The sequence below is a fragment of the Lasiosphaeria miniovina genome (genome assembly GCF_030549165.1).
Source record: "Lasiosphaeria miniovina strain SMH2392-1A chromosome Unknown B0T26scaffold_1, whole genome shotgun sequence".
In the NCBI taxonomy this organism is placed as follows: Eukaryota; Fungi; Ascomycota; class Sordariomycetes; order Sordariales; family Lasiosphaeriaceae; genus Lasiosphaeria; species Lasiosphaeria miniovina.
Window position 1 is genome coordinate 7337708 of NW_026848220.1, and position 19716 is coordinate 7357423.

At 62.0% G+C, this 19716-nt stretch overlaps 8 protein-coding genes across 8 annotated transcripts; 7 read left to right on the forward strand and 1 right to left on the reverse strand.

Annotated features, from left to right (window-relative positions):
* Positions 1-5206: 5206 nt before the first annotated feature.
* Positions 5207-6745, forward strand: B0T26DRAFT_690839 (uncharacterized protein). The gene is made up of 2 exons (XM_060441097.1): positions 5207-6020; positions 6204-6745. The coding sequence occupies exons 1-2, from the start codon at positions 5439-5441 to the stop codon at positions 6687-6689; spliced, it is 1068 nt and encodes a 355-aa protein (XP_060303986.1). The 5' UTR covers positions 5207-5438; the 3' UTR covers positions 6690-6745.
* A 1081-nt stretch (positions 6746-7826) lies between these two features.
* On the forward strand, positions 7827-8750 carry B0T26DRAFT_746930 (S-adenosyl-L-methionine-dependent methyltransferase; the record flags this gene model as incomplete). The annotated part of the gene is made up of 1 exon (XM_060444766.1): positions 7827-8750. One exon carries the CDS (start codon positions 7827-7829, stop codon positions 8748-8750), a length of 924 nt encoding a protein of 307 aa, XP_060303987.1.
* Positions 8751-9925: 1175 nt separating this feature from the next.
* On the forward strand, positions 9926-10423 carry B0T26DRAFT_671301 (uncharacterized protein; the record flags this gene model as incomplete). Its single annotated transcript, XM_060439304.1, has 2 exons — positions 9926-10141; positions 10184-10423. 2 exons carry the CDS (start codon positions 9926-9928, stop codon positions 10421-10423), a joined length of 456 nt encoding a protein of 151 aa, XP_060303988.1.
* Positions 10424-10759: 336 nt separating this feature from the next.
* On the forward strand, positions 10760-12065 carry B0T26DRAFT_816655 (putative NAD-dependent epimerase/dehydratase). The gene has a single exon (XM_060447384.1). It carries the CDS (start codon positions 11002-11004, stop codon positions 11830-11832), a length of 831 nt encoding a protein of 276 aa, XP_060303989.1. The 5' UTR covers positions 10760-11001; the 3' UTR covers positions 11833-12065.
* A 217-nt stretch (positions 12066-12282) lies between these two features.
* Positions 12283-13077, reverse strand: B0T26DRAFT_630995 (uncharacterized protein; the record flags this gene model as incomplete). Its single annotated transcript, XM_060436305.1, has 1 exon — positions 12283-13077. The coding sequence occupies one exon, from the start codon at positions 13075-13077 to the stop codon at positions 12283-12285; it is 795 nt and encodes a 264-aa protein (XP_060303990.1).
* A 588-nt stretch (positions 13078-13665) lies between these two features.
* Positions 13666-14251, forward strand: B0T26DRAFT_737559 (putative scytalone dehydratase; the record flags this gene model as incomplete). Its single annotated transcript, XM_060443464.1, has 3 exons — positions 13666-13702; positions 13749-13846; positions 13895-14251. The coding sequence occupies 3 exons, from the start codon at positions 13666-13668 to the stop codon at positions 14249-14251; spliced, it is 492 nt and encodes a 163-aa protein (XP_060303991.1).
* A 631-nt stretch (positions 14252-14882) lies between these two features.
* B0T26DRAFT_841829 (putative MFS transporter) lies at positions 14883-17474 on the forward strand. Its single transcript, XM_060447555.1, has 4 exons — positions 14883-15463; positions 15552-16321; positions 16453-16826; positions 16876-17474. Exons 1-4 carry the CDS (start codon positions 15221-15223, stop codon positions 17202-17204), a joined length of 1716 nt encoding a protein of 571 aa, XP_060303992.1. The 5' UTR covers positions 14883-15220; the 3' UTR covers positions 17205-17474.
* A 480-nt stretch (positions 17475-17954) lies between these two features.
* On the forward strand, positions 17955-19343 carry B0T26DRAFT_798781 (uncharacterized protein). The gene has a single exon (XM_060446956.1). It carries the CDS (start codon positions 18314-18316, stop codon positions 19076-19078), a length of 765 nt encoding a protein of 254 aa, XP_060303993.1. The 5' UTR covers positions 17955-18313; the 3' UTR covers positions 19079-19343.
* Positions 19344-19716: the final 373 nt, after the last annotated feature.

Sequence of the window (19716 nt, forward strand, 5' to 3'; positions counted from 1 at the left end):
TAAAAGTGCGTATAGAAGTGCGCATATGAAGTGTGTAAGGAGACGGCTGTGCGCAGGCGCATGATAAGACATGTGGGTGCGCGAGTCGGTGTGCGTATCTGGAATCGACGCATGTGATGGATGACAAAAGAATTTTACAAAAGAATTCTAGATTTGTCTTTCTTCTTTTCCTCCCCGTTCTCCCTCGTCGTCAGCTTTGCCGCAGCCTGTTGATTATCTCCGCTGACAGCGAACCGAGGCTCTTGCGCAGATCGCTCTCGACTTGGTCTAGGGTGCCTGCCGAGAAGGGTGTTCCCGCCGCTGCCGCCATCATCATCCGCTCACCGCCGTCTCCGGCCAGCGCCCCCGCCTGCTGCTGGCCCCATATACTGCTCGACTCGGAGCCCTCGCCCCGCTGCTGCTGCTGCTGCTGCTGCATCTGCTGCTGCTGCTGCTGCTGCATCTGCTCGCTCCCGTCCCTGCCGCCACCGTCGCGTGGCCCTTTGAGCCGCGGTGACAGCTGGTTGACGAGCCGCTGCACGCGGTGCAGCTCGCTCAGCACGAGCTGGGCCGCCGTGCGCCCGAGGCTCTCGTCGTCGCGTGGCGCCTCATACGCGTTGCCGAGCCGCCGCAGCTGCTCGCGGTTGCTGGCCAGGATGCCGTTGAAGAGCCGCGCCGGCCGGTCGGCCTCGCCGTCGACGCACCCGCCCCCCACCAGCCCGCGCACGGCCGGGCCCGCCTGCGCCGCCGCGGCGTAGCGCCCCAGCATTTTGAGCACGATCATGGACAGGATGGTCAGCAGGAAGCTGTCGTCGGCGCAGCACGGGCACGACATCATGTGGCTGACGGCCTCGATGCCCTGCTTATTCTCCAGCAGCACGGTCTGCGCCGACCCGCCGTCGCCGCAGTGCGTATTTGACGACGACGACGAATTTGCCATTGTCGCCTCCGGCGCCACGGACAGGGCGCGCGGCGACGACTGGGCCGACGAGAGCATCTTGAGCAGGTCGAGCGCCCGCGTCAGGCAGCCGCACGACGAGCGGTCCGCCACGCTGGTCTTGCCCGTTGACGGCAGCGAGTGGTCGCTCGACGCAATGGACGACGGGCCCGACGGGCCCAGCGAGTCGACGGCCGACGACGGCTCCGAGATGAGGTCGAGGTTCATCTCGTCGGCCGGGATCAGCAGCGACGCAACATCGCCGCCCCGAGCCGACGGCATGCCGCCGCTGCCGCCGCCGCCGCCGCCGCTCACCCCCTCGATCATGGGCAGCGAAAAGGACGTGTCCATGGCCGACATGAAGAAGTCGATGCCCGCCATGTCGGACCCAAAGTCGGGCATCGCGGGCGTCATGCCCGCGTCCAAGCTCCACAGGCTCGAGAAGACGTCGGACGGGTCGACGGACCCATTGTCGCGGCTGGGCGAGGCCGCGAGCAGGCTTGGCGGCGTGAGGTAGCTGCTGTGCGGCGCTAGCGTTGTTGACGTCGGGCTGGCCGACATGAAGCCAGCGCCGCGAGGGGCGTGCTGCACCGCCAAGATGGTGTCGCCGGTGCGGCTCCCCACGGCATCTGCGCTGGCGCTGGCGCTGGCGCTGGTGCTGGCGCCGGCTTTGGCGCCGGCTTTGGCGCCGGCTTTGGCGTTGGCGCTGGCGTTGGCGTTGGCGTTGGCGCTGGCGTTGGCGTTGGTGTTGACGCTAATGCTGTTCTCGCGCCTGCGACCGGGACGCTTGGTGACAAAGTACTGGCATGTCATGCCACGACTCTCGCAGCGCGAGCAGGCTGGCTTCTCCTTTGGACACTTGACTTTGGACAGGGCTATTTCGTTTCATCTTGTCAGAAACTCCATCGACAACATCGAGGATGAGTGATGCATACCGCATGCCTGACAGCTGTCCCGGAGCTTCGAGCTTGCGAACGGCGGGTTCCCCGAGCTGCGGCGCGTCGACGGCTGGGCGAGTGACATTGGCGTCGTGGTCCCGGATGCCGGGGTCGTGGTTTGCGAGTCTGGCATGGATGGCGTGTACTACCGCGGATCGATGCAACGGCAACGGCAACGGCGAACTGCAGAGTATGCTAACCGTACAGAGTCGTGGCAGAGAGATCGTCAAGACGGCTAGCTGCGTGTCTGTGTGCTCTGGGAGCACGGCATCGACACAGTGTTTCCTATATCTAATAACCTAAATCTGGGACCCGAAGCCGCACACCCTGGCCCCTGGCCCCTGGCTCGGGTTTCTGTGGACTACTGGGTGTGTGATAAGATGAACGCCGCGGCCCCATGGGGTTGCACCAGCGAGCACCCACTCCCCAGACTCGGAGCAAGTACCTCGCCACTACAGCGCCGCCCAAGTGCTGACTGTCTACTTGGTAACACGACGCCGCTGCACGTATGTACTGACCAGACACACAACTGCCAAGTTGAGTCGGTCTCACCGAGACTCGGCGCCTGGAAGCGAGGTTGCTGCAGATAGTTGGCATGCATCGAGTGTGCATCGACTGCATCGAAGGGCGGCCATTCGGCCGACGCCATGCTCAGTACAGAGTCCATCCGTCCAACCAGACGCCGCAGGAGGCCTTACCGCACATGGGAATGGCCAGACGCCAAGTACTCGCGGCCAAGAGGAGGATTAGTCCCGCCAGTCCAGTGGAGGAAGTGGCGGGGACCCAACGTGCTGAGGTGGCCGCCGTACCGTTGAACCCCGCCTGCGGGGGGGGGGGCACTGGCACTGGCGCTGGCACTGGCGCTGGCACTGGCACTGGCACTGGCACTGGCACTGGCACTGGCATTGGCAGGTAATTACAGCGGCGGTACGGATGCTTTGTACCGGGCCAAAAGGGGCAGAGAGACGTGGAAGTGTGGCTACTGCCAGCTCGCTCGCCATAGCGACCAAGGTATGGATGCGATAAGAAACCGGGTCGGTCCAAGTGTCGTGAAGGAGGAACTAAATGCGATACATGCAGGCCGCCCGTGGATCTGCAACGCTGTTTGATGCTGCCCTACGTACAGCACGCAAAGTTTAACTACCTTACATGTTAGGCTGGCCGTGCATCCACGTAACGAACACTTAGTGCAGCAAACGGCCTACCCTCAATTCGGCGACTTGCATTCCTCCACCTCCCAACCCCCACTAGCGTACCCCACTGGCTCTACCAGCCATTGCTAGTGGCTGCGTGGCAGCGAACGGATTCCAGACGGCGTCGCAAATCCCATGCTGCCCTAAATTGTTAATAATTCCCTATGCGGTCAGCACTGGCCGGTCTGGTTCAGGCCTACGATTTTAACTGGGGCTGTCTCCCCTGTACATGCGGAGGGTGGGTCGGTACAAACCATTGTTGGTCCTGGCAAGCTGACTTGTCCCTGCCCGCAGAATCACCCACGCCCGCGGGGTTGACCGGGGACCCAGTGGCTTATTTATATCTTACCGGGGTTCGAGATCCTGAAAGAGGTAATCCGTGTAAATCAGGGTTAGTGTGAGCCAAATTGGCTAGCTAGTGTTTCGTTACACGATCCTGTTGTGCTCGTCACGTAAGTAGTGTAACATTACGTGTCCTGGCGTTGGGATTACACCAAGCCCTCGCATCTCGCCCCCTCCATCTCGCCCTCTCGCCTCGCGCTCACATCCGGATTAACCAACACATCTATGGGATTGCGCGGCTCATTCCGGGCTTGCTAGAACCTGCGTCCTATATATTTCCGGCCCGTATATCGGCAGAGGGCCCCCAAGCCTGGCTTGACCCAAAGAAACGCGTCAACTTCATAGTATTACCAATCATACGACGCATCATCCCATTCCGCCTGTCTTGTATTACGTGTTGTACCATCACGCACTCTAACGGATACGCTCTGCCCCGGGGAAGTGAGCAAGAAAGGTAGGTCGCAGCACGGACGGTAGCACGCAGCAACGATCCTACAAGCTTAGCCATGAACAGCGGTGCCAAGGCTACTGTGCGTAGTATAGCCTGGTAGACAGCAAGTACCTCGACTACACGCAAGAATACGCGGGCCTGCAACGCTCGGGTGCACTGCAGAATATCAAGACTCTATCCTGCTGGTCCAAACCCACCATGCTGCACGTCTGGCATGGTCAGCGTCTACGGAGGATCCTGGCTAACACTAGTAGGCCGGTTTCGCTGTCTATCCTCTAACCAACCCGCGTACTTATTTGTTTCGCGGCCATTTTGGGAAATCAAAAGCTTGCTTGCTGGCGGGATTCTACACGAGCCATGCTAAGAATTTGCTTAGATTCGAGGCCCAATGCCAGAGCGTCTCTCGCCCGGCAGGCCGTGCGGCGGGCAGATTCGAATTGTGAATGCCAGACCGTCTTCTTCCGGGCTGGCAGTGAAGCGTGGCCGGGAAAGGTTACCTCATGTTTATTCACTTGGGGGGCGGCTGGGTCGTACAAGCGACTCGGATACGAATACACGGTGGCTCGCCGTACTATTCCTGAAGTAATAGGCACTATTCCTGAAGAAATAGGTTGTCGGTAGCGTTCGAGCCGGAGAAACTCGTCCAAGCCACAAGCGTAGGTGGCTTAACAACCTTAGTTGAACAAGGCAACTATACTAGAGTCCTTGAAATCAGCGGGCCCTAAAACCCGACAAAGCTTATTCTAATGGAAGGGACCTTGTTCTAATCGATCCTGCTAACGCGGAGCTGCCAAGGGCAATGAGTGTCGAGAATGGCGGTGAGGGATGCAAAGCTTGATTGTGCGGCAGCCCAACGCACCCCAGTGCGTGTCTGGGCCCTGTGGCCTCCTGGCACAGCACGGCCGGGCGCTGAAGATGCCCTTTCGGTATTGTCCCGCACCGAATACGGGGCGCCGACCTGGCTCGTGCTGGCCCCGAGCCCGTCGCCAAGACCGGCAGCAAGAGATGGTAGCGGATCGATCGTCGCGATTAGCAGCGCTAATAAAGCGGAGAGAGTGGGTTGTAGTTTATTCCAACCGCCAAGCTTGTTAAAATCTCATCTCATCTCACTCAGCACTTGCCTAGCAGCACAGGGCCGCCTAAGGGACAGTCTTTTCATTACGCCCCGCCTATAGGTATCGTCCTCCCGCCCCGCTTCGCCTTGCCTTCGTCACAGCCCGCTCCACCTTGATACCGCCGGATATCGATATTTGCGCTACTAATTTACGTTAGTCACGCCACACTGCCATCTCAAGCCGCAGCGCCGCCATGGACCGACTAGCGCAGCTCGAGAGCTATACGAGCCAGCTAGCCGCGGCCGTCAAGACGTTGGCCGGCCACTACCGGGCCGCTAGCTCGTTCGACCCGCACCAGCCCCGGGACGCCGACATGGACGCCGACGCCGACGCCGACGCCGACAAGGAGGCGGGCCGGGCAAAGGCCAGCATCCTCGCCAGCGTCGCGCACATACGGAGGCTGGTGTGCGAGCCGTCCGACTTTCTCCAGAACCTCGCGACCCAGGTCATTCCCACCGTCCCTCTATTTGTCTCTGCGTCTGCATGGCCTCTATGTCATTATTCGTACTGATGCTTGCAAGCTTGCTGACAGCTAAAGCCGCGAAACAGATTGAGATTCTCACCTGCCTGCAATGGCTGGGCGAGTTCCAGATCCTGGCGTGCATCCCGCTAGAGGGCAGCGTGCCCGTTAGGGATGTAGCGGACCTTTCAGGGGTTCCAGGCAGCCAGCTAGGGCGAGTGGTGCGTCTGACGGCGACTTGCGGCTTCCTCGACGAGCCGCAGCCAGGCTTCGTGGCCCACACCCCCCTGTCCGCGCACTTTATCGCCAACCAGCGCTTCCTCGACGCTGCCATGTTCCTGGCCGAGTCGGCCGCCCCCACGGCGCTGCAGATGGCCACGGCCACGCAGCGCTTTGGACCCTCGCGCCGCCCCAGCGAGAGCGCCTACAACCTGGCCCTCAACACGATAAGGCCCTTCCACGTGGCGCGCATAGAGCGCCCCAAGCTCAATCGCCAGTGGGCCGCTTATCTTCACAACGCCGCTGGCCTGCTGAACCCGGAAGAACTGGCCCAGACCCTGTCGCAGCTCAACTGGTCCAATCTCTCCCACGCCTGCATCGTCGAGGTAAGTGCGCGACCAGGGTGCCTGGTGCAGGGTAGCGAGCCGGATGCCCCGCGCGAACCCCGCGCCCCGCAGCCCATTCCTGCCAACCCCTGGAGCTTTTCTCTTCCTCTTTTTTTTTTTTTGGCACTCTCTCCAGTGTTCCATACCAGAAGATTCCAAACAGCTGACGAGCGCAATCGGCAGGTCGGAGCGCCGTCAACGTCGATGGCTCGATGCCTCGCAGATCTCTACCCCAGCGCGCGCATCACCGTGGCGGACCGCGCCGCGGGGGCGCGCTCGCCTGCCGACGCTTCCGTCTTCATTTTCCACTTGCCCTCGGCGTCCCCCCCGCTCCTGCCCGGTGGCGCAATCCTAGCCCAGCTACAGGAATTCCTTAGTGTGCTGCGGGCCTGCGATGGCGTCATGCTAATCCTGACATCCCGCCTGCTGCCGGAGCCCGGCAGCCTGCCCGATCCTAACGTCGAGGCAGTTGCGCGCGCCCGCGACCTGGGCATGGGCCAGCTGGCCAATGAGGGCGAGATGGAAATGGCCGAGCTGTTCGACCTGCTCGGCTCGGTCAAGGACTCGGTCGGCAAGCTCGTCGTCACCCACCGGCTGCGCTCAAACACGGGGCTCGTCGTGGCCGTCGCGGTCAAGCACCAGGCCTTTGTGGACCCGCCCGACGCTTGATGCGGGTGCTGATTGGGTGGAGGGGGGCTGCATGTAATTACTCGGGGGGGAAGGTGGGGGAGGGGGCGGGCTTCTGATTAGGTAGTTTACAAGTACTCTTTCGGGCAATGTCCCGACTAACAGCCTCAATGTTGTCGCACAACCGCATTCACGTTTCACAAGGTGGGTTTGAGTTGTCGAGCCCTCTCCTATGATCTCACTGTGGAAATTTATCTCCGAAGTCGCCCTGGCATCAAACTGGTGCCTCTAATTCAACACACAACCGCACCTCGTCCGGCCATGGGCTGACACACATGTGACCTTGTGCTTACCTTGGCAGCCCGGCACACTGTCTGCAACAGCTACTGTCTGCAACAGCTGTTGCACAGCAGCCAGTTAATGAGCAATAGTCGGTTGCTTGACAGCTAGTTAGTGCTCGGCAGCCAGTTAGCCATACAGCAGTTGGTTGCACAGCAGCAGTTGGCTGTCCAGCAGGACCATCCATATTACTGATTCTGGCTAGCTTTGGGACTTTAGGAGTTCGCCGAACATTAAATCCAGGGGGAAGGAACGGGGTGCTGCGTGGGTGGCTTGCGTAGGTATGGAAGGATTACATGACTCGAGTAGGCGCCGCCGCAGCCATGCATGGGAAGGAGCAATAGAGAGATGGGGCAGTGGGAACGGGGTAACATGTTGCCCGCGATTACGTGATTCTGATATGCATCCGGGCTGCAGACGTGCAAGGTCACTTGCTGGACTGGCACCGATGCCCGTCCCGTAGACTTGATTTGCAAGTCAGATTGAAGCTCTAGTGGGTCCTCGGTCGGCTCCAGACCCATTGCTCCGAAACTACTGACGAGCGTCTTGCTGCCCGCACCACCTCTCCTGTCCCGACGAGACGGAAACCCATCGGATGTCGGTCGCGGCGTTCTCCACCCCAATCACACCGACGCAGGACCTGCTACGACTCCCGGCGCCTCGCTACGAGAGATGGAATCACGCACCAGCAAGACCCGAACGGCCAGCAATCGGCCCGTATGCATGTAGATAACAGCACCACGTTACTGACTGCCTGGGGCGGCGCTGGCATGTCATGCTGCCAGCTGCGTAGGAAGACCTTGACGCCGGTCGACCCTGCTCTCTCACGCCTCGCCCGCCATGGACTCCAACGGCACGATCTTCGCCCGCGACGACAAGTTCTGGGACAACTACGTCAAGGGCCGGCCGCGGGTGCCCGAGTCCTTCTTCGAGCGCATCTTTGGCTACCACAAGGCCAAGGGTGGCGCCTTTGGCACCGTCCACGACGTCGGCGCCGGCAACGGACCCTACGCCCAGCGGCTGCGCGCCCGCTTCGCTCACGTCATCGTGTCCGACATCGCGCCCACCAACGTCGACCTCGCCCGCGCCCGCCTAGGCACCGACGGGTACAGCTTCCGCGCCGCCAAGGTCGAGGAGGCCGACGACCTGGCTCCGGGCAGCGTCGACATGGTCTTCGCCACCAACGTCATGCACTTCCCGGACCCGCAGGCCGCGGCCATGGCGGCCATCGCCCGGCAGCTCAAGTCGGGCGGCACCTTCGCCGCGGCGCTGTTCGGTCCCGCGCGGTTCCACGACGCGGCGCTGCAGGACCTGTGGGCGCGCTTCAGCCACGAGGGCGGGCGCCAGCTGCTGCGCACCGTCGACGACCCGGACCAGACGATCCGCGTCATGGCGCGCACGCAGGACGGGTACAGCGTGGCGCCGCTCGACGAGGCCCTGTTCGTGCCCGGCGCCCTGCGCGTCCACCTCAACATGGCACACGGCGGCATCCAGGGCATGCTGCCGCCCGAGGAGGCGCACCGGGCGGCCGCCGAGCCCGACTACACGGGTCCGGCCGACGTCGACGTGCGCGAGGACGAGTCCGGCTGGAGCTTCGAGACGGACCTGGCGGGCGTGCGCGAGCACTTTGGCTCGTTCCCCTTCATCTCGCAGTTTCCCGACGCCTTTGTGGGCCTGTACGCCGAGCTCGACGCGCTGCTTGCCGGCGGCAAGCGGGTCGAGGGTTACTTTCCCGTCAAGATCATCTTGGCGACGCGGCGCTGAGTGAGAACGGCGGCTGCCGGCTGGCAGGGGCGCCTTGGCAAGAGCCGGGCTGCTGGGCGAGCCGGGCAGGGCGGGTACTAGTCCCGTTTGCAGTTACACAGGTGGACGGGAAGATAGGGCGAAATCAGGGCGAAATCTAGGCTGTTACTCTCATGTCCTCGTGTGCTGCCGTCGTGTGACTCCTGTGTCATCATCGTGTTGCTCCTGTGTCACCATCGTGTTGCTCCTGTGTTACTATCGTGTTGCTCTAGTGTTACCATCGTCTTGCTCCTGCGTCAATCGTGTTAGTCCCGTTACTATCGCGTTACCTTTGCGTATTGCCGTGTATTTCGTTACAATCTGGTAATTATCGAAGTTGGCTGTCACACCGGAATTCTCGGACCCAATTTAGAACTAGACTAGGCTGCGTCTAGCCGTATGCTGTCTAGTCCCTTCCTTCTGGGCTTCGTGTAGCAGTGCAGGCTGCACGAGGTTGGAACTATTCTCGGGCCGGATTTATCGTCCGTCCTCAACCCCCGTGACCGTCTTGTCTATCATTAGCCCCTATCTTGTCCTTAACCCCGTCCTCCTCCTGTTGGCCTCTCAGCCCCGGAAAGCCTGTTGAATATGCAAACGTCGGTATCAGCTGCCAACAGTGCTGGCTGGACGCAGGCTCCGGTTTGGGAAATAAACTGCCCCAACAAGCCAAGTCGCCGAGTATCCGGCCCAGCCGCATAACTCGGAGGAAAATAGGATCCGAAGTATTGAATGCGGCGTTCTAGACCTCTACGACCCGGTGGTTCCGGATTGCTTGATTCTGGAAATATCGGCATCAGACTCAGACTTTGCGCAGGCTAGGTAATTAGGTAACTCGGATGTTGCCACGCCCTGCGTATGGCAAAGTCGCATGTTGCGGAACGCGGGAGGAATCGGGACCCCGGTTCACACTACCGGGTCCGAGCCGAGCCCTACAGGCTACCTAGTTCTAGGACCTCCACCAACACAATCTTTAGGGTGTCGGGCTTGGATAGGATGACCTAAGCATATGGCGATTACCCGTTCGGGGTATTTCGGGGCCGCAGCGGCGACTACATTACTCGTAGGCCAATCTAGGCTTCTGGGCCGGCATCTCAGGCCACTGCATGCAAACTCCCCAGGTCAGCCCACTGCATTCTCTCGAGACAACCCTTGCAACCATGCCTGCCGCTGCCGACGTCCAGGCGGCCACGCTCGACAGGTTCCTCGAGTCGTGGAAGAACCAGAACGCCAGAGCCACCATCGATCTGTGGTCTGACGACTTCAAGCAGAGGCTGCTGCCCCTGTCCCTGGGCACGCCGGTGCACTCGCGCGCCGCCGCCGAGGCCATATACCCGAAGCTGGTCGATAATTTGACCAACTGGGAGGCGGGTTTTGTCTCACGACTGCATGCATGCGCTCGCTGACACTGAACGCAGCTCGACATCAAGCAGGTGGTGCACGACGCGGCGCGGGGCACGGCGGCCGTCTACGCGACTTCGCTGGCCGACACGCCGCTGCCGGGCGAGAAGTGGACCAATGAGTACGCCATCTTCGTCACCTTCTCCGAGGACGGCACCAAAGTGAGCAGGCTGGAGGAGATGGTGGACACGGCGTTTTACGCCAATTTTTTTCCCAAGTTCCAGCAGTATCTGATGCAGCCGGGTGCGAGTCACTGAGTGGGTGGTGGCAATGGCAGCAATGGAATCTAGAGTCTTGCATTCAATCGATAAGCTGCTGTAGCATTTCACGAGCAATTCGGCGAGGGTCATCTCGCGGAGGATGACGTGCGCGAAACAAGTGCCTTGCTTGCCTACCTAATTGCCGAGTAGATAGGTACTAATTGCCGAGTAGATAGGTCCTAACTGCCGAGTGGGTAGGTCCTAATTGCCGAGTAGGTAGGTCCTAACTGCCGAGTAGGTAGGTGTACGGGCATGTCGAAAATGTCAACATGACTGCTCGCAACGGTGGACCTCGCACTCGCGGACACTAAAACCGGATCCACCTAGGCGGGTGTGAACGCGTCGGCTCAATGCGGGACAAAGCTGACTTCCGCCCCGGTGGCCGGGTATGCCCCGAGAACCAGTGCAACCCGCGATCGACTATTAGTGGATGTACCAACATGCCCTCTCCTAATTAACCCACGCGGCGGCAGGCTTCGAGAAGACACACAGGCCTCGCAGCTGTTCCTGCCTGCTCGCCTGCCTCTCCGCAGCGCTGCACTGCACAAACTCGGCTCTTCTTGCCATCGGCAACCATGGACCATCCCACCACTGCCCACCTCGCCGCAACGGCGCCGGCCAACACCTACGCCGTCCTGGGGTCGACGGGCAACTGCGGCACGGCGCTCATCGAAAACCTGCTCAACAAGCCCGGCGGCCAAGTCCACGCCTACTGCCGCAACCGTGCCAAACTCATGCGGGTGCTCCCGGACATCAAGGACGGCGGGCGCGTCACCGTCTTCGAGGGCAGCGTGCAAGACGTCGACCTGCTGACGGCGTGCATCCGCGGCTGCCGCGCCGTGTTCCTGGTCGTGTCGACCAACGACAACATCCCCGGGTGCCGCCTGGCGCAAGACACGGCGGCGGCCGTGTTGCACGCGCTGCGGGGGCTCCGGGACGCCTCGCCCGGCAACCCGCTGCCCAAGCTGGTGCTGCTGTCGTCGGCGACCATCGACGACCACTTCTCGCGGCACGTGCCGTGGCTGCTGCGGCTGGTGCTGCTGCGGTCGGCGTCGCACGTGTACGCGGACCTGGTGGAGACGGAGCGGATGCTGCGCGCCGAGGCGGGGTGGCTGACGGCCATCTACGCCAAGCCGGGCGCGCTGTCGGTCGACGTGCAGCGCGGCCACGCCCTGAGCCTGACCGACGAGGACAGCCCGCTGTCGTACCTCGACCTGGCTGCCGCCATGATCGAGGCTGTCGACGACGACACGGGCGCCTACGACGGCCAGAACGTCAGCGTCGTCAACACCAACGGCAGGGCCAAGTTCCCCACCGGCACCCCCATGTGCATCCTCATGGGCCTGATGCGCCACTACCTGCCGTTTCTGCACCCGTACCTGCCCGCCAACACGGGGCCACGCTGAGGGGGACAGGTGTCGGCAGAGGGTAATCGAGTATTGCATATAGTTTTGCATGATTTGCATTTATTTATTGTGTAGTTGTAGTTTGAGCTGAATTCAACCCGTCGCCGTGCCAACTAGCAGCCCTGCAAGCCCCTGAGTGAGATCTGACCGCCAACCCTAACCCCGACGGAATTCGCTGGATTTGGTGGCATGAAGAGCAGGCCCAACGGACAAATTGGAACAAGGCAGTGACGTGCAATAGTTCAATGCAATAATAGTCTCTAGTTGATAGTTGCAAGCAGTGAATCCTCAACAGGCCCTTCGAGCGCAGCGAGCAGCCCGCCGCAGGCGCCCCCGGAGGGCCGCCGGAGGCAAAACAAGAGAAAAGGGACTGCACGTGGGATTCATGATGGTTTATTAGGAGATGCTACTGGATTCTATCTGGCAAGGTGCAGCGATGTGCCCCCGCGCTCACGCCGCGCCGCCGTCCAGGGTGATGATCTTGCCGTTGATCCACTCGGCCTCCTTGCTGGCCAGGAAGGCGACGACGCGGGCAATGTCCTCGGGGTAGCCGTTGCGGTGCAGGGGCGAGGCGAAGGCGGCCATCTGCTGGCGCTCCTCGGGGGAGTACTTGGCGCCGTCGGGGATGTAGTGCTCCGAGACGGCGTGGAACATGTCGGTGACGGTGCCGCCGGGGGCGACGGCGTTGACGGTGATCTTCTTGTCGCCGCAGTCCTTGGCGAGCACGCGCACGAAGGAGTCGATGGCGCCCTTGGAGGCCGAGTACAGCGAGTGGCGCGGCACGCTGAAGTCGCGGGCCGTGTTGGACGACATGAGGATGATGCGGCCGCCGTCCTTGAGGTGGCGGTAGGCCTCGCGCGCGACGAAGAACTGGCCGCGCGTGTTGAGGCTGAAGACGCGGTCGAACTCGTCCTCGGTCACCTCGCTGAGGTGGCCGAAGCTGACGACGCCCGCGTTGCTGCACACAATGTCGAGGCGGCGGAAGTGCGCCACGGCGTCCTCGAACAGCTTGACCGTCTGCTTGACGTCGCGCACGTCGGCCTTGAGGGCGACGGCGTCGGTGCCGTAGCTCTTGATCTCGGCCACCACCTTCTCGGCGTGCTCGGCCGAGTTGGAGTAGTTGACCACCACCTTGGCGCCGAGCTTGCCCAGCTGCAGCGCCATGGCCGCGCCGATGCCGCGGCCCGAGCCCGTCACGAGCGCGACTTTGCCGTCGAGGCGGCCGGGGATGTAGGGGGTCGTCATGGTGTCTGGGTTGTGTTCTGCTGGGGCTGGGGCTGGGGCTGGGGCTGGGGCTGGAAGGGACGATGGGCTAACCGTGAATTGGCCGGCAGATAACACGACGAATCGTCTTTATGAAGTCGCTCGATTCCGCCGCTACGGAGCGAGGGCTCGAACGCCGCTAGCTAGCGCCTGGGCTGCGCTGGCTACCGCAGCCGCGTTGCTGGTCGGACCCCGAAAGACGCGAGCGCCGCGTGCCGTGCATCGGCATCGGTATTGGCGTCGGCTTCGGCTTCGGCTTCGGCTTCGGCTTCGGCTTTGGCTACGGCTTCGGGCTTCGGGGCATTGCGGCCGGGTCAGGTCTCGTGGCCGAAGGATTGCGGCGCCAACACACGCCCACGACCCGGCAGCTCACACACAAACATCATATAGCGGCTGGTGCCCTGCCAAGGCGGTCCCGACCTCTCCTGGCGTCGAATGCCACGTCTACTCGCCCTCGGGACAATCTCAACGCACAGCACACCCGCACAGCACACCCGCACAGCACACCCTCAACGCAGAGCACACCCACACAACACACCCTCAACGCACAGCACACCCGCACAGCACACCATGGCCGAGCCCGCAGAATCCCCGCCCACCTTCCAAGGTAAGCCCGACTCCAGCCGACCCAAGTCCCAGCTCACAAGAAACAGATGTCCTGGGCTGCCAGGCCGCCATCTTCGAATGGGCCGAGAGCTACGACACCAAGGACTGGGACCGCCTGGCCAAGTGCATCGCGCCGACGCTGTTTGTGCGTCGCTCACAAGCCTCCCCACCAAAGCAGGACTGACAGCCGCAGATTGACTACACGACCGTCATGGACAAGGTGTGGGAGGACATGCCGGCGCCCGAGTTCCTGGCCATGGCGTCGAGCGAGCACTTCCTCGGCAACAAGCGCATCAAGACGCAGCACCTCATCGGCGCCGGCCGGTGGGTGCAGACGGGCGCCGACACCATCACGGGCTACCACCAGATGCGCGTCGCGCACCAGAAGTACAAGGACGACGGTCTCACCGAGGTCCTCTACAAGGGCCACGCCCACGGCAAGGCGACCGTGCGCTACCGCCGCGTCGCCGGCGTGTGGAAGTTTGCCGGCCTGACCCCGGACATCCGCTGGGCCGAGCACGACTACGACAAGATTTTCACTGAGGACTAGACCGCCCGAGGTAGATGGCGCGATGGATATCGAGCTGGTGGCAGTCCAAGCTCTTTGTAATAGTCCTGAACAAAACAGCCCGAGGGAACAGCCCGTGGGCAATAATTGAATGAAAACACTCCCATTGCGTATTGTGCCTTGCTTGACGACACTCGGTCGTCCTTTTGCCTCTGGCGGCCCTCCGGGGGCGCCTGCGGCGGGCTGCTCGCTGCGCTCGAAGGGCTGTTGCTTGGCTGTTTCGGTGCACTGTCTGTGCCCGCTGTTTGTCGCAGGTTTGTGAGGGAACCCGGCAGGCAGCGCCAGGTGGGATGCCGCAATAGCGCGGCAATCGTCCGTCCGCGGGTGATCTAGCTCTGACCGGCAACGCTAGCTCTGGCCGGCAACGCTAGCTCTGACCAGCAACGTGCATGTGGCGCGGCCGTGCGATCAGCGACAGGGTTGGCCAACGTCTAACGTCTTGGCGCCCATGGCTGCATTTTACCCCATTGGCCCGTTGGCGGTGGCGGACCGTGCCGCGATAGGCCCAGCGCCGCCATTTGACAAGCCGGAGACGAATTGGCCCGACCTTTGTAATCAAGACGTGTTTGCTGTGGGGCGGCCATGTACCTCCGTACCTCTCCTTGACGGTGCCCCTTTGGGACGCTGTCCATGTGTTCAATCCCGAAATGCCAGGTTTCCCGTGGTTTTGTTTCCTGTGGTTTTGTCGGCTGACCAGCTGTGTGTGGTCTTTGAATTGGCCGTGGTCGGCCTGAAATTTCCCCCGTTCTGTTGTCTTCTTGGTCATCGTCCCAGGCCCCGAACTGTTCGATGCAAATCTGGCGCCTTCGCCTGTCTGCAGGTGGCCCGTGTAAACACGCCGACGCGCCGGCTTAAAGCAAGTCGCCTTGCATCAGAACCTTCCCTTTTCACCCCTTCCCAAAGATCTCGGCATCGGAGTCAGACTACCTAGACTAGAGACAACACAGCAACATGTCGGCTCAGGCGCCTGAATATGACGCGACCAACGCGGCCGCGGCCGCGAAGGAGTCGGGCCACACCACTGACACGGCCAGCAACGGCGAGCACTCGGACAGCCTCCCAGAGAAGAGAGATGTCGGCGCCGGCGGCGGCGCCGGCGAGGCCGCGGCCGAGCCCGAGTACGTCAAGGGCTTCCAGCTGGTCATGATCATGGCCACCATCTTCCTCAGCACTCTTCTCGCCGCATTGGACATTGTGAGTCAAGTCTCAAGCCTCCACCCCTGCAAGCTGGTCGGCTAGCATGCCTCGACAGTGACGCTCAAGTCTAACCGCTCGGTCCAAGGGCATCGTCGCAACCGCCATCCCCGGCATCACGGACGAGTTCCGCCGGCTCGACGACGTGGGATGGTACGGCAGCGCCTGCTTCCTCCTCGTCGGCACGTCGGCGCCCATGTGGGGCAAGCTGTACAAGTACTTCTCGGGCAAGCTGGTCTACCTGGCATCGGTGGCCCTGTTCCTGATCGGGAGCATCCTGGCGGCGGCGGCGCCTAACAGCGCGTCCCTGATCGTCGGCCGCGCGCTCCAGGGCTGGGGCTGCTCGGGCACGCTGGGCGGCTCCGTGCTCATGATCACGTACGTGGCCGAGCCCCGCAAGCGGCCCATGCTGATCGGCCTGTGGATGGGAGTCTTCATGATGTCCACCATCGTCGGCCCGCTGATCGGCGGCGCCTTCACGAGCAACGCCACGTGGCGCTGGTGCTTCTGGATCAACCTGCCCGTCGGCGGCCCCATCGTCGCAATGCTGTTGATCTTCTTCAGGATTCCCAAGCACATCCAGCCCATGCCGGCCACGTGGAAGGAGATTCTGCTGCAGCTCGACCTGCCCGGCTTCAGCTTGCTGCTCACCTCGCTCGTGAGCTTCACCCTGGCCCTGCAGTGGGGCGGCCAGACCAAGCCGTGGAGTGACGGCAGCGTCGTCGCCACGCTGGTCATGTGGGTCGTCCTGACCATCGGCTTCTGGGCCACCGAGTGGCTCCAGGGCGAGTACGCCATGGTGCCGCTGTCGCTGCTCAAGTCGCGCCTGATTTGGACCAACGCGCTGTACGGCTGGATGTGAGTTACTTACCCTTGCTTACCGTGCTGTCTGCCTTGCTTGCCGCACTGTCTACCTCGCTTGCCGTGCTATCTGCCTCGCTTGCCGTGCTGTCTACCTCGCTTGCCGCGCTGTTGCTGACCTGCACCAGCATCAATCTGGGCAACTTCCAGGTTCTCTTCTACCTGCCCATCTACTTCCAGTCCATCCACGGACAGTCGGCCATCGACAGCGGCGTCAACAACCTGCCGTTCATGGCCTTCTTTGCCCTCGGCGCCATGTTCAGCGGCTTCCTCATCGGCAAGACCCGCCTGCTCCAGCCGTTCGAGCTCGCCAGCGGGCTGGTCGCCACGGCCGGCGCGGCCCTGATCTACACGCTGGAGATCGACTCGTCCAAGGCCCGGTACATTGGCCCGCAGGTCCTGTTCGGGTTCGGGATCGGCCTCGGCAACCAGGTGCCCATGACGACGGCGCAGATCTTCGCCAAGCCCGAGAACGTGGCGTCCATCACGGGCATCATGCTCAGTAAGTCCAGCCTGCCGCATCGTGTGGCGACTCTGCTGACCCCGCCCAGTGTGCAACTCCATCAGCGGCGCCTACTTTGTCACGGCAGCGCAGTCCCTTTTTGCAAACCGCCTGCTGCAGACCCTTGCCGCCGAGGCGCCAAACCTCAACTCGGGCATGGTCCTCGCCACGGGTGCGTCCGAGCTCCAGCACGTCTTCCGGGGCGCCGACCTTGCCGCTGTGCTCGACGCCTACATGGTCGGCATCAAGGACGTGTTTGCCTTTTCCCTGGCCGGCGCTGCACTGACCGTTCTCATCTCGCTTATCATCCCCTTCAAACGGATGCCCAAACAGGACGGCAACACGGCGGAGGAGAAGGTGATCCCCGTCGCGGTTTAGGCCGGCATCCCGAGCTGCCGAGCTGCCGAGCGGCCGAGCTGCCGAGCGGCCGAGGCTGGTACTTGTGGTAGTGCAGAGGAAAAATAGACTGGCTGTCAGCAACGCTCCCAGGGGCCAGGCTGGGGTGGCGTTACGGGAAGAAATGAACTTGGCGAGCGACACTAGCATAGACCAATACCTTATACATGTACATGTACATCAAGCGGCAGCGCGAACGTCGTGCATCAGATACCTTGGCTGCACGTATGGATAATACCACTGTAATACCGTATTTTCCCCCGTGTCCCTAGCGTGCAGTTCGGATGCCTCCCGTCGCATCGCGTGGGGCAGCCGCCAAGCCGTTAGTGCCCGTCCTTGTCCCTGTAGTAAAGGTACTCGGGATGTACTGCACTTGTACACCCTCACCTGTCCGGCCGGTGACGCGCCAAGCACCGCGGCTACGTATACACGTGTAGCAGCATGCACGTACAGCTCATCCTTGAGGATTGTGCATTGCCTACCACCCGAGACAGCTATGCTATGGCAACCCGGATTGAAGCTAGTTCATCTTGGTTGAGCTGCGCTGCGATCGACAGAAGCGTTGAAGTTCGCGGCATTGCAGCCACGGCGGCATTGCAGCCACGGTGGTATCACGACACATTGGATCATGGTTGTGGCGGCCCTGCAGGCTGTGCCGCACCGCATCGCATTACGAGGGCCGGGTCAACATTGCTCGGCCAATGACAAATAAATCGGCCATTGAGGACCCGACCCGGCTCAACCTGCCCCGGCAGTGCACGCCCACATCGCTCATAGGGCAGACGGCTAATTAGCGGCACGGTGTACGGATTACATGTACATGTACAGGCCTTAATTAATTACAGAGCACACACCCATATGACAGCCCTCAATGCTTGCAGAGCACGAGGAAAGACGAGTTTGAATCCACCATTCCAGCCGCCTCGCAGTCTAAACTCCAAGAGGCCAAAGCCCGACTTGCATCGCACACCTTGCCGCCTCGACACACCTTGCCGCCTCGACACACAGCCGCCTCGACACACCCTGCCGCCTCGACACACCCTCAGTCTCATCCGCACCGATAGCCTGCGCCTGCGCCTGCAACTGTCGAGATGCCTTCGATTTCGGGCCAATCGCTCCTCGTGATCGGCGGCTCGTCGGGCATCGGGGCCGCCGTCGCCAGGCTCGCTGCCGAGCAGGGCGCGCGCGTGTGCATTGCGTCGTCCAACGCGGGCCGCGTTGCCGATGCTGTCGCGAGGCTCAAGGCCGAGTCGCCCGCCACCGCTGACGTCCGCGGCTTCACCGTCGACCTGTCGCGGCCCGACGTGGAGGCGCGCCTCGAGAAGCTGTTCGCCGACGTCACGGCCGGCGGCACCCGGCAGCTCGACCACGTCGTCGTCACGGCCGGCCGCGCCGGCATGCGCACCATCGCGCGCACCGACCGAGACTTCATCCTCGGGCAGGCGCAGCTGGCGATCGTGGCGCCCGCGCTGATCGCCAAGCTGGCCCCGCGCTTCCTCACGCCCGGCTACGCGTCGAGCCTGGCCTTCTGCGGCGGCCGCGCGGGCGACAAGCCCATCAAGGGCTGGCCCGCCGCCGCGTGCTTCGCGGCCGGCCTCGAGGGCTTGGCGCGCGGGCTCGCCCTCGACCTGGCACCGCTGCGCGTCAACGTCGTGCACCCCGGCGCAACCGAGACGGAGCTCTGGGGGCCCACGCCCGAGGACCGCAAGGGCGCCAGAGACTTTTTCGCCAAGACGGCGCTGCTGGGCAAGGTCGGCACGCCCGACGAGGTCGCCGAGGCATTTGTCTACCTCATGAGGGACTCTAACACGACGGGCGCGACCATCAACTCCAGCGGGGGCATCGCGGTGCAGTGAGCTGTGCCGGTGCCGCATTGTATTTAACTAGGCACTCTGCGATTAACGAGGTTCAATACATGACACGCAGCCTGGCCATCTTCTAATGTCTATGCCTGGCCAAGTGATGTCATGATCCGTCCGAGATAGCCCAGCCACGGAGCCAGGGATTTTACAGAGCGTTACAACTAGGATTTCACAGAGCGTTACAACTAGGATTTTACAGAGCGTTACAATCAAAGTATTTAAGGTCTAGCAATTTCCACTTTTGAATGCCATTCTCCACGCCAAGTAATTAGTGCTTCTTCTTCCGCTTGTTCTCATGATTACCGTCACACTGGTGGTCATGCTAGATGTATTCCTCCCGCTCGCTGCCAGCTGCCAGCTGCCGCCAGCTGCCTACTTCTTCCGCTTTTCTCATGATTACCGTCACACTGGTTATGCTAATGTATTCCTCCTGCTCGCTGCCAGCTGCCGCCAGCTGCCACCAGCCGCGGGCACTGTTTCGCCGCTGCTGACAAACGCGGTTTGAAGTTCGGCCGAGTTAGTCAGCTACCAACTGAATGATCCGAAGGAGCCTCGAGCGCACAACACAGGTCTACGACATGCATCGTGCCCGGGCCTAATATCTCCGATCCACTGGGCCAGTTGGGGCCAAG

Excerpts from the sequence above, each read along its gene's own strand:
- B0T26DRAFT_798781 (XM_060446956.1), top strand. The coding sequence starts at position 18,314 with ATGCCTTCGATTTCGGGCCAATCGCTCCTCGTGATCGGCGGCTCGTCG.
- B0T26DRAFT_841829 (XM_060447555.1), top strand. The coding sequence starts at position 15,221 with ATGTCGGCTCAGGCGCCTGAATATGACGCGACCAACGCGGCCGCGGCC. Across the intron at positions 15,464-15,551 it reads TTCTCGCCGCATTGGACATT|GGCATCGTCGCAACCGCCAT; the intron begins GTGAGTCAAGTC and ends GCTCGGTCCAAG. Across the intron at positions 16,322-16,452 it reads AACGCGCTGTACGGCTGGAT|CATCAATCTGGGCAACTTCC; the intron begins GTGAGTTACTTA and ends GACCTGCACCAG.
- B0T26DRAFT_690839 (XM_060441097.1), top strand. The coding sequence starts at position 5,439 with ATGGCCTCTATGTCATTATTCGTACTGATGCTTGCAAGCTTGCTGACA. Across the intron at positions 6,021-6,203 it reads CCCACGCCTGCATCGTCGAG|GTCGGAGCGCCGTCAACGTC; the intron begins GTAAGTGCGCGA and ends CGCAATCGGCAG.
- B0T26DRAFT_816655 (XM_060447384.1), top strand. The coding sequence starts at position 11,002 with ATGGACCATCCCACCACTGCCCACCTCGCCGCAACGGCGCCGGCCAAC.